Here is a 13,058-nt window from a genome sequence, read left to right as displayed (position 1 = left end):
ATAGAAATCATAAATCTTGTGGCCAACAGTGGTGAAAACTCTATATGACATAATCACATAAAGTGATAAACTTCACAAGAATTTCTAATCCAAGCTTTTTTTTCACTGTAGAATTTACATTTACAGTGTTAAGATTCACACTTTATGGATGAAATTTGTAACTAAAGATGTATTTACCTTCGGACTACACCAATAATGACTGTATTTTCTGAGGGTTTCGTTGTTCTGATAGACCTTTAAATAAAAAGAAAGAACATTTAACATTTTTTAAAGTTTTCATTTCAGAAACTGTGACCATACAGAATCTTCTTACATTATTTCTTTTAACATGCCTCTTTTGCATGCTTTGATTTAACAACAGCAAAAAAGTTAGATCTGAAGCCTGCAGAATTACTGAGAAAAGAGAACAAATGCAGCAATGCCTGAAACTCTATGTCAAAAAAAGGACATACAGAATGTACATTAACTGAAACCTCAAGTGCTGTCTAGGGGACCAAAAAAAAGTCAACCTTCTGAAATGGCTTGAATGCGTTAGTAGAAAAGGGCTAGTTTCTAGCATTTGGCCTCACAAATTTAAGGAGCATTTCACTTTACAGGGGGATGAAAGGTAAAAATGAGCAGTGCTGCTATCCCGCAGATGTGGAGCCAGGTTTTGAAAAAACATTCCACTATCCCAACAAATTTGCACACTGTAGCTCCACACAACTGTGCTAGCAAACAACCAAAAATGCCACAGCATTGAGATAATGTTGATGAAAATGGACTTTTGTCAAAAAAAAAAAAAAAAAAAAAAACTAACTAACTAGCCAAACTAACATTCAGTAGATTTTATAGAAGGGTCATAAAAAAAGCAAGAAATCTTTCCTGACAAGTTATCTACATAGCTATTCATTAATTACCCTGAAATGGTGTTTACCTGCACAATGCTTCTGCATCAAAGTATCTGGAATGTCTATGATCTATAATGATAATTTCATGGTGTTTATCAAGAAAACATTCCAGCGCAGACTCAGGTGTCCTGGCAATATTACATCGAAATCCAGCTTTCTCACAGGCCCAGCAGAACCCGTTGCTCTGGTTATCTTCTTTGGCAAACACTAGAAGTACCTGGTTGAAATACAGAGAATCATTACAAACTAGTCATATATATACATTAGAATCCATGACTTTTACCCACTTTTAACAAGGTTAGCCAACATGAACTCACACAAGATGGAAGTATTTCTGTATATGAAGACCCCTGTGACTCCTGTGCAAAGCTTGCCATGAGATTTGTATCACAGAAGGGAATTACCATGCTGGAAGTCCAGAACTGGAAGTTGGGAGAGCTATGATTTGCTCTGTCAAAACTTCCTGCACAACTGCCAGTAGTGTTCCTTTCTCTGAGTCTTTTTAAAATCAACATAATGCCCAAAAGTTCAACATCCCTAATGAAATGTGTTTTAAATTCTATGGTGGAATACGCTATGAAAGATAAACATGACGTCTACTAAGGAAGACTTTCACTGACGTGATTGTGCTTTGCTTCGGGGTAATATTTTATAGAGAACAGTTTATTTTGCAGAGAGAATACACAGACTGATAGAATATACATCTATGTTAGTGCTGCTTTTGTGGACGACTGAATAGATGCAGTCTTCTGGGAAAGATGGATAAACCAGACCAACATTTTGGCCCATTGTCTCAGGACACCAATCTTTCAGTAATTTAATCAAAGTACACTTAAATATATGCTTTGGTTAGACAACAATGTGGAGCATGTGTAACTCATACCACATCCCACTGCCGTTTATCTTCTGGGTGACTTTAGGAATTCTGTGCTGGTTACACTTTGGACCAGGTTGATGGAATGTCTACCAGTAAATCTTAACATTTCCCTGCAGTGCATATTTTTGTAAGAATGAAGGACTTAGTACTCATTTAGTTCAGATTCCTTTTATAGTAACCTTTGCAAACCTGCTTGAAAAACATGTCATACTTTGGCTATATTTAGTGGAGTTAATTTATAACACTCTTAGGAGTGGAATAATGGTTTTCAGCATTAGCACAGAGCAATCAGGAAATCTTATTTGTATGATCAGCTTCAGCAAAAATGTAATGTTGTCTGACCTTTCCTTCCTCCTATCTGCCAACTATCATGAGGATTAACTGGTAGAATGTTAGAGTGGCCTATGACTGGAAAGAAGTCATACAACCATTAATAACCACAAAGGGGGGCAGAAACATTCAAGGAATGTTTCTGAATTATACCTGGGGAAAAGCTGGATTAGGCTGTCCTAATATTTGATGTTAGATGATAACACTGTCTGTTCTGACAATAGCTTGGGAGGATTTTGAACTGTTCCTGAAGACAGACATTTTCAAATCAGCAGGTCCAGGTAAGTTTCACCCAAGAGTTCTGTAATTAATCACTGAGGAACATCTTGGATTATTAATACTTCAGTATGCCACAAGACACGGGAGAATTTTCAAAGGATGTTCAAGGGAGTCAGGTCCCATCCCAGACAAAAGAAGGGGACAGCTGGCATATGATCTTTATTAATAAAGAGACAAAGGAGTTTGAAGTAATGCCAGTAAACAACAAATAATAATCTAAAATAAAACAATTACACGTGTTGCCAAGCTCACTTTCTATCTTCTGCGATACTGAAAGTTTGGTTGATGCTAGTAGTAATGCTGGTGTAATAGACCTCACCAGGACATTTGACTTAGTATTGTTCTGATGAGATTTTGATTAAGTAAATGCAAAATGCATTAAGTAAAATGCAAATCGTGGAACATACTAAATTGACCTCAACAGAGGAAATGGTTATGTTTCTATGAGTTGAGAGATGTTTGGAGAAAAGAATTTGTCAGGATTTTTAGAATATCACGTATAATGTGGTTACAACCTGTTATGTGCATGCATATCACTTGGCAAAAACACTCTGAAGATCTCCACACCACAAAACTCCAGAATACATCCAAAGTTAATTTCTGTGATATCTGAGAAATTAAGACTTCGGTTGACACCGTTGCACCTACCTGAAGTTGATCTTGATGAAGTCTCATAGGGCCAAACTGCACATCTGTAACTGGTGACTAGAAAATATAAAAGAGGATCTTATTAGCACACACACACACACCTAGAGAAGAAGTAGAAATAGCTCTGTTAGAGAAGACTTATTGACCACTGTTGCACAGATATATTACCGCCGTTATGATGGTCTTGTTCTGCTTTTGTAAATGCATATGCTGAGCTGTGTTAACACCATTACAAATCAGCTCAGTTTGGACTGTTATGTTTTAAAAAGAATGGATTAGTCCTGAAAGTTTTGTAGACAGACTGTTGATATTTATTTGGGTTTTGCAACCCTGTATGACATGAGCTGCCTTGCAAAAAGCATTTTAAAAATTGTTTAAAAAAAAATAAAAATAAAAAAAATAAAAACCCAGCAACTTCTAAAGAACGTTCAACCTACTGGAAAAAGGCAAAAAAATGTTACTCCTAGCATTTCCTATGTCATAGGTGCCAACGAGTGATACGCATAAATGTAGTAGCCTCATGGAAGCTGGGCTGTGTTCCCTCCTTCCCACCCAGCCCCTCCAGCGCAGGCATCAGAACCCAGATATCTGTGTGACGCTGCATGCACTCAGCATGCAGCTTGGCTTTGAGAAACCCTATAAAATGCTGCTGGGGCATGGCATGCTTTGTGCACGCTGTGATTTCTGCACTAGATTCTGTTCTAGTAACTCAGCCCAGCAGCTTAGCTTTGTGTGCAAGAACTGCGTCAGGGTATTTCTTCCTCACATGGCACTGGAATCAATGGAGATGAATGCCCAGGTGCTGCTTATGGCAGCTGGCTCTAATGCAATTAATCATTGGGTACCACTGGCTGGAATGCAGGCTTCAGCACGAATGAGTTTTCAAGGCATCTGGGACAGACGTTCTTAAGGAGGTAAACATGTAAATACAGAGGAGACTAATAGGATTGTGTAGGTTAGAGTCTTTGGGAATTCCCACTTGGCAAGTAACTGCGCTTTCATGTGCTTAAGTAGTTCTCATCTCTTATCTCTGAAATGAAAACTAGAAATCAGAAGTAACAATGCTCCTGATTCCAAAAGGACTGCAGTGTCCGGCCAGTGGTCCCTGGAGAGCACAGACTCTTCAAAGATACTGGAGTGAAAACATAGCAGAAAATTGCTATGGGTAACGCAGTAAATGGAAAACATCTCCGGATTCTCATGTACAAAGAAAAGATCTCTGGAGTACAAAGGTGTCATTTTTACATTGTTGTTTTTCAAAGTAAAGCCACACTTGAAGATTAGATTTATTGCTTTGCACTCTAGAACGTTTCCAATAAGTAATTTTAGAGAAACCTCACCACATCCCACAGAAAAATCTTTTTGAATTACATGCTCTATTCTTTCTTTGACCTCATTGCTCCATTGCTCAGCCCTCCAAGTTTCTCATGTGTGATTTCATTTATTTATCGACTTGGAAATCATCAGGGTAACATTAAATGAGCAAGAAACACAAATCAAGGAAAAATGGCAACGTAGTGCTTACAAAAAAGGAGCAGGGTTTGCAGTGTTATTTCAGAGGGCCCCCAAAAAGCTGGCATTAAAATTGTGTGGGTGGGCTTCAGGTTTACTGTCAGCCATCCTGGATTCGAGTGGCTTAGTTTAAATACTCTCTGGTCAATTCTTCTAATTTTAAGACCCCAAACCTTTCTTCCATAGGAAAAAATCAAACTGCTTTCTCCTCCCTCGAGGCCCATCATCCACTTTTTCCAAATCTGCACCAGAAAACAGCAAATAGTTCTGCTGACAGTGCACAGAGCAGAAGGAGATCCAGCCCCATCTGCCAGGGCTGTGCTGGCCCTGCAGCACTGCCAGCAGTGACTCCTTGTTCTCATTCAGAGGGATCAGCAGGCATGCCCAAAGGACACAGAGGAGGTGTATCTATTGAATAAGCGATGCCTTTCTACAGTCATTTCTCTGGTCATGACTACATTTCAAATTAAATTTTGCACTATTTATTTTGTTCTCCAGCTACCAGCATAAAGCAGCAAGTGTTATTGGTTCCAGCGTGAGCTGCAGGGCACCGACTCAGAGCTGAGCTTTGAAGTTTGGGGTCGCTGAACCCCATATCTCAGGGCAGTGCACCCTCACACCCAGTTCCAACACAGACCAAGCTCCATGAAGTTATGCTACCAGATTTATCCTACAGGCTTGCGGAGTCTGGAAAATGCTTTTATGCCAGCAAACTGTGGCATTCCGACACCGAAAATACCCATGTATGCACCACTGAAGCTTAAGTTACAGGCACTGCCCAAATGGGAAGCTGTCATTACACGTTAACTGCCTGTCCTGGGCCGAATTAAAACCCTGCTTTGCATCTCCACTACAAAACATCAGTGAACTCCAGTTAATTATTAATCCTGTTGAAATCTGTTCAATCACTTGATTAATCATTTCAGCTCTTTGTCTGCTGCTGATAGCACTGGGAAGCAGCGTGCTGATTAAGAGCTGTGTCAGAAACCAAGGCTGCAACAAGGGTGAGCTGAAACTCTATGGATGAATGAAATGAGCTTTACAAACACAAACTCACAACAAACCAAGCCCAGCCAAGGCTCACACGCACTACAACAGCACAAACACATTCTTATTCACTCAAGAGTTTTGCTTTCCTACTGGAAAAAGAACCAACCCCAGCCTGCTCTAAGTGCTCACACACAGCACTGCAGCCATCCCGTGTTGTCTGACCCACTGCCTGTTGTAGCCACTAAACTGAAAACACTGCGACTGCTCATAGTGACACTGCATGCTTCCCATGCCCAGAGATAAGCGAATGTTTGATAAATAAAAACAACTGAAATAAATACAGACCCAAACAACCATGACCGATCTGATTAAAGTACAACAGACTCGGCGCTGACCTGATATAACCTGGTACGGTACTTCTCACCATCAGTCATTCCTCACATTTTGCCAGGACAAAATCGACAGCAATGGTCTGTTCATGGTGGCTGCTGTTTTCGGGTTTTTTTCTTCCTACAGCTACAAAAGCCCTGTGGAGTTTGCCCAGTGAATAAATATAGTAAGGGCTGAAGGGTGGACATAGAGCCAGCTCGATCCGCACACTCCCTGTGGCGATAAACTGCCTGGTTGGAGCGCAGGACACATCAAAGCAGCCTGCATTCCGCAGGTCTCTGTTTGCTAGAGGTCTCACATCTTGGCTCCCTCCAGCGTGCCTCTCCTACCATTACCAATTGGAGAGGAGAGTAAACTAAAAGGCAGCGTCAGCCCCCCGCACCTTCTGGCCATTAACTCCCATGCAATGCTCCTGCTATGGTGCGGCAAACACTTTTCTTTTTTAGAGCTTTGTTCTTAGCTCACTTCTTTCATGAAGTTTTTGTGGGATGTTTTAAAGCAGAGCCTCAGGCTGCCTGAGGCAACCTGCTGACATCCAGGTTTCAAAAGCAGGCAATGAGAAATGGTGAGCTGTTCAATACCAGATAACTGCCCATTCAAATAAAGGCTTCAGCCCTAAGGCCCTGATTGGTTATTTTAGGACATGGATAACTACAGTGATATAAGACTTCATCACCGGGCTTATTGGACGACTGTCAGAACAATTCATCATTTTACTCAGATCAATATTTTAACATATCATAAAAAAAGGTGTTTTATTTAGTTTTAAAATGCATACTTAAGTTTTGCCCATGCACTTGGTACAGGAAGACTTGACTCATCACAGCAAGAACCAAACACCAAAACACGCTCAGAGCATTAGGACCGCTAAATTCAGATTATGCTAAGAAAAACAAAGGGATGAATTTTACAAAGGAAAAAGCATCTCTTTCCTCAACCTGCTGTGCTAAGCACAGATTTATCACCCTTGAGAAGGAAAGCTCAGACTCACAGGTTTAGATCATACCTCGAACTTCAACTCCTTTGGAATCCATTAAAGGCAGAAATTCGAATTCCACATGATACCATCAGTTCTCAAAAACCTCAGCCAAACACTTGTGGATGCTGGAAGGCAAGAAGTACCCCATCGGCTATCAGAGCAATTCCACAAAGAGAATAACCTGGATTTGCTTCACTATAAAGTAGGAGTCTGGCCCCACAGTTACTCCTTTGGCCGTTTGGAGGCCACAACAATTAGATCAAAGAACAGGAGGGAATAAAACACCTAGGGTTACCTGCCTTCATTTGATAGATTCAAGGATGGAGGCAAACCAGGCTCTATAAAAGACCTGAATCTGTACTCAGTTCATTTTTTGCTCAAATGCAGAGCTCTGGAAGGCAGCTAACATTTATCAAAACTGCTGTTCAGCCCAAATGAAACCTATTAATTCTATCCCTTGGTATCTTTTCCTATTTTTGTTTCATAAAAAATGCAGACAAATGTCACAGACTCGACAATTTAAATAATGCAGCATTCTGACTCAATGCAATTTGTTCTTATGAAATCTAGCATTTATTCTAAATCTGGCTCCCCCCCAATGCATCTCTGTCAACAAAACAGTATGGAGTCAGATCTGTATTTCAAGGTCTGAAGATCACCTGAAGTTCTGCTATGATATCTTTTTTTTATTTTTAATTGTTTTCAGCATTAAATTAATTCCTACAAGAATTATTTATGATGCTGCCATATGACGATACAGCAACCAACTCAAGCAATGAGATATCATACCCTCCGTTCCCAATTTCTGAAGTTTTAGTAACGGTTGTGAATCAGTTTTACGTAAATTAGCTCTTGGGAGGCAAGCTCTGGCCTGTGATTCACATCATTAGGAACACAACATTTGGAGAGCTTGCAGTTTTTGTGAGGAGCTCTATGGAGCACAGTGAGTTGCCTCTCGAGTGAGGCTGCTAAGCATACCAGCCATGGGACCCAGATCTCATTCCTGAGCTCCTGGTGACACCTTCAACTGTCTACGTTGTTTGTTGTATTCTGGATCTAATTCCCATCTGCACTGCTTCAGAATTAGTCCAATGCAATATATAAAGCTAAATTAGAACAGAACTGGAGTAATATTGTTACAAAATTGGACTTGCTGCCTTCTAGCACACTTTAGACACAACCGAGAATTCATTCTGCACCTTTTGGAAAATCTTCCCATATTTGTAATACAAAATTACTATTATCATGTTGCAAGCATGACATTATCAGAGGTGAATCATTTCATTATTTTGGAAAAAAAAAAAAGAAAAAAAAAAGAAAAAAAAAAGAAAAAAGAAAATGCTGTCCCAAAGGGACTTTTATAATTACGTGCAGTGTGGTAAGGCCTGGGTGGCTTCTGGCCCAGACCAGCGGCCCACTGCGGTCAGCTTTGTACAATTACAGAACAGAAGAGAGTAACCTCTACCACTGTTAAAGGTCAGAACTTCTATACAGAGCACACCAACAGCTCTAAGGATTCCTTCAGCTCTTGATAGGATATTTAAATGATAAATGTCATTAACGCTTAGCATGCTTACAGCACAATCATGCAGATCTCAAACCCGCAGAGGCAGCTCATGAATCCACATGATATTTTCTAACCAAAGAGAACACTGTTGAATGGAAACCAGTTCTCACATCAGAAGACATTCAAGTCCAGCACGTGGCATTTGCTGCGGCACTTCTCTGACCCAGGGATCCTTTAGAGATCTGCATGATATACACAAGCACACTGGGCTTGAAATGTCATCTGTTTGTCTTTATTTTGCATTAGTTTGGAAAAATGTGAAACAAATGTTCTACAACTCCAGAAACGTGAATACCCTTAACAATGGTCTGTGGTCCATCACCATTTTGTCAAATACATTTATGACCAACCAGCACTGAGTTTAAAATGCCCTACACCTTCACCACCTCAAAACCTGAGCTGACTCACTGGGGTCTCCCCCTCAGGCTGCCCACTGTGACTGGAAGCTTTCCTGGAACATCTCCGTGGAGGCCACATACGCACAGACCTCAGCTGGAGGCTGAGGGCTCTCCCCACACTGGATCCCTGGAATGCTCACTCAACTACAGCCAAATATTTTCTGTGTGGTAAAGCATTTGTAGTTATATCCTGCGCTAAAGAGAAAAACAGCAGCTTAAATGATCTGGCTTGTACTTTAGAAGAATTTTTTAAACCCTATAATAACGGTTTTCTATACATAGGTTGCACAAATGGATGCCTTTATCAAGGCAAAAAAAGTAGTAAGAACAGTTTCAGATTTTCAAAGCTAAACGTGGTTCTTAAGCATTTGTCTTTTTGGAGAGTCCAGTGTAAGGATGTGTAAAATGCAGAAATTGAATTGCTTCAGATGAAAAGAGAGGGTATCTTCAGGATATTAGTAACTTATTCTGTTTTATTTGTTTTAAACAAAATTTAAGTATTGGGTCGAATATCTGGCACCTCAGAGGGGAAGTGTCATCTCAAATCAGAGGCCCACGGTATTTTGGGGTACACTGGGGTTTGCAAACAAATAGATCCAGTGTTGGTTTTCTCATCACCTTTTCTAACTCCAAAAGAACTCATCCCTCCTGCTGCCTCAGGTGTATGAATGTTGCAGGCCAGCTGCAGCATCACTACTTCCCGTCCCCCAGTTGTGTGGATGCTTCCACACAAACACTGCATTCTTCTGGCCCAGAGGGAAATTCTTGCTGCCTGCACTTTCACAGTTGAGCTGCACAGCACTCTGGGAGACTTAAATACGGCACAGTAGTTCTATTGTTTAATAATATTTAAGCCGCTTGCTCTCTTGTGATTCCGCAGAAGCCAAAAGATCCCGGCATGCAGCAATAAGCACTAATCTGTTTTATATCTGTAGACCAGTTCTCTTCCTTCTAGCAGCTCCCACTTGTTAGTTTTGTTTTAGAGATGATTATAGACACATTAGGATACAACAGGTCTCCATCACTGTCACTGTAAGCTTTATTTTTTGCTTTATTCATATGGATTTCAGTGGCATTGAACCATCTGGATTTTAATAGGTTCAGTATCTAAAAGGAAATTCCAGTCTATTAGGAAGATTTCCAAATACTGTTTCTTTGTGTCAAATCAAATTTTCACGCCTTCATCTACCAACACTGTAATTGCCACAAACAGATCAAGCAAAGCAGGAAAGTGTAGCACAAAATAGCATGAACCTGCCAGTGGGTCTGTTAGGTTTTCTAGAAAACCTCTGCTCCATCCTGAGCCCCCCTTTATTAAAGAACAAACTTGATTTTCCTAGTGCCATTAACAACTCATTGTTCATGCTGACATGGTGGAAGCCTGAGTCCTTGGCAAATGTACATTCAGGGCAACAGCACATTATAAAAAGAGCACAGGTAAATGACGTGCAACAGGCTGACAGCACAGCCTGCCTCCTGGGAACCCCCGTGTTCCCAGCTGAACAACTTAGAAAATTTTACAAGAAAGATCTTTGTATAGATTTCCTCACCGAAAGGCAAATCTGAGGCATTACACTGTGGGGAAAGACAGCTCAGGCTCTACTGACCACAATAATTCTTTCTATCTGCTGCCACTCACTACCATGAAAGGATACAGATCAGCACAGTTCAGTAGCGATAGCAAACGTTTCAGGATTTTTGTTTAGTGAATGCGACGGTCCATTAATAATTGAGAAAGCCAAAAGTAGATGTTCTTGGCCTCTTATAAATGGAGAACTTTATCTCCAATACATCACAGAAAACTTGTGATTACAAGCATATTCGAGACACCCTTTAAACTAAATACTAGGAAATTCATAGCACCGTGTCCTCTCTTCTGCTCTCCAGCATTCATTTAGCATGATCATACCAGAGACCACTCCAACAGGATAACACCAAGCTTTATCACGGGAAGAAAACAGACAAATGGATTTAAGAGTGCTGGGATCCCTCCTTTCTTCTGTCCGCTGAGAATTTCACTGGCAGGGATAGTGGCTGCTAGTGGCTGCTTTCCTCTCACACAGATGCCTCTTCATTTCGGAGGACCTACCGGGTGGCTGAAACCCGACACAGGCCTTGTGCTCACGCCTGGGTCAGGAACACACCGCGCTTCTGCCAGCCCACAGCGCTCCTGAAATATTACATCGCACGCGCTGTGCATGGGATCGCTCGTGGGTTTTTTTTCCTTACGTACAGTAGAACCTTTTTACAGTCACACTGATCCCCCTGAACTTTGCATATCTTTACTAACGTGGATTTTTTTCATTATAATCAAAATTCCACTTTTCATTTTAGCTCTCCTGGCGAAGAGAATTTCGCTCTATCTGGATTTGTGGTAGGCACGTTCCAGCACTCTTTTATTTAACTCAAAACATTACTTAATGAATCTAACTGCATTACTATGTTTGCTAAGAAATAATCTCCACAGCCCCAGTTCTCCCTTTACCAAAAAGCTGCTGAGGTGCCAAAGATGACACTGCTGGAATAAAAATGAGTTAGCATGGAACATGCTTTTCCCTCCAGGAATGCCTAAGCAACCAGTATGTTACCACCTCCCAGTACAGTTTCACACATCGAAACTGGGAGCCAAGCTCTCAGTGGAGCCACTCCCTTTTAATCAACAGCCCTTAAAGCAGCCACTGTGGTCGTTAATGGAGATGCAAATCCAGCTGAGTATGTAACATCCAACAAGGCAAAACCCTGCCCACTGTGAAGTTTGTTGACTACACAACTGCATGGGTATACTCTTTCCACATCTAAGGTTTGTATTTCTCAAAGTACAAGAACCATATATAGTAATGTACTGATAGTATATTATAGTAATATACTGATGTTGAATAGCCTCATATAAATTCTATCTTCTATTTACCCCTGAGATTTACAGGAAAGAGACAGCATCTGGAGATACCTGCAGAAGATCCTTTTACCTGGTTATGACAGTAAGTGAAGCTTTCAGAGAGCCCTGCTGCAGAGCAAATTGGGAAGGAAAGGTCTGTAATCGGGGGGGAGATCGCAGGCCAAGAAAAGGAGGTGAAAAAACACTGAATAAATCCATAATGTAAACGCACACACTGGCTGCAGAGCTAACCTGCAAACTGCACAGCTAACTGCACGATAAAAGCACCAACACTCAGCACAGAGCTAGTGGTGGTGAAGGGCTACATGTGGTCAAGCAGACCTGGCTCTTCAAGTGTTCTTTGGACAACCAGTTTTAAATGGTGCTTCCATTCCCTATAACATGGGTAGGATGTCTGGAATCTGTTTTTCCAGAAGCTGAATCAGCCTCTCCCAGTTACAAGTCACCAGACCCTGCCACAGGCCCAGAAACTCTTGGGAAAAGCCAGGTGCCCCTGAGCTCCATGCAGCATCTCTTACCAGCTCCTCATTCTACTCATGCAGTAACAATAAAGCAGGAGAAGGAGCCACATGGAAGAAAGATGTCCTGGTATACACTAAAATGGTGTCAACCTATGCAAAACAAGGTGATTAGTCGCAAGGAAAACTGGCATCAGTCCAGAATCAATCTCCCCTGAGATACAAATTCTGGCACCTGACAAGATGGAAGCTCATTTCATCTGTTTTTCAACTATCCAAATTATTTCCCTCCTGGATAAGCTTTCTCACTCTCCTGTCTTTTCTATGAATGGATGCAGCAGGCCTAGGCTTTCTATATGAGTGAGAAAGCTCCATGCCAAAGCACAAACAAGGGAGAAGAGACATTAAAGTCCTGTCTGGCGACACCATTAACAAGTTCACAGTCACCATTTCCTTCTTCCTCCCCTGCACCAAGTGTTTCTTCCCAGACAGTGATCCAGACTGCTGATAGCTCTGGCAGGGAGCTTTTACCAGAAATTTTAGCAGGAAATGTTCTGCGAGCCCTGGTGTCCTCCCTGTGCTGCATCTGCACAGCCCCGTGCGGATTGCAGAGCTGCTCCGACAGCCTGCAGCATGCTGCAGGAACGTCCACGGCTCTGAGCTGAGTGCAGCACCAACTGCACACACTTGTGGTCTTTCTCCTTTTCCTCCCAGCAATGAAATACAACAAGGTCACTTGGAAAACTAGAAAAAAAAACATCCTATGTACTCGTTGAAGAATAATGTAGATCAGATTGTTGGAAAGTCTTAGATCACCTGATTTCTTTTTCATCCTCTATGAACT

General features: G+C 41.3%; 1 protein-coding gene across 7 annotated transcripts in view; it reads right to left on the bottom strand.

Moving 5' to 3' along the window:
• LOC116225339 (high affinity cAMP-specific and IBMX-insensitive 3',5'-cyclic phosphodiesterase 8A) overlaps positions 1-13,058 on the bottom strand; it is a 117,962-nt gene that overhangs the window by 39,377 nt on the left and 65,527 nt on the right. For all 7 annotated transcript variants that reach the window (XM_090148944.1, XM_090148940.1, XM_090148942.1 and 4 more), the window contains exons 2-4: positions 3,025-3,081; positions 917-1,107; positions 178-234 (exon numbers count right to left, since the gene is read on the bottom strand). In XM_090148944.1, coding sequence (XP_090005070.1) covers positions 178-234; positions 917-1,107; positions 3,025-3,081 — 305 coding nt within the window. The remainder of the gene's footprint in view (positions 1-177; positions 235-916; positions 1,108-3,024; positions 3,082-13,058) is intronic.

Source organism: Phasianus colchicus, chromosome 12, assembly GCF_987193195.1.
Source record: "Phasianus colchicus chromosome 12, bPhaCol1.hap1.1, whole genome shotgun sequence".
Classification (NCBI taxonomy): domain Eukaryota; kingdom Metazoa; phylum Chordata; class Aves; order Galliformes; family Phasianidae; genus Phasianus; species Phasianus colchicus.
Note: the sequence above shows the minus strand (reverse complement) of the source record. Positions and strands in the feature narration are given on the sequence as shown.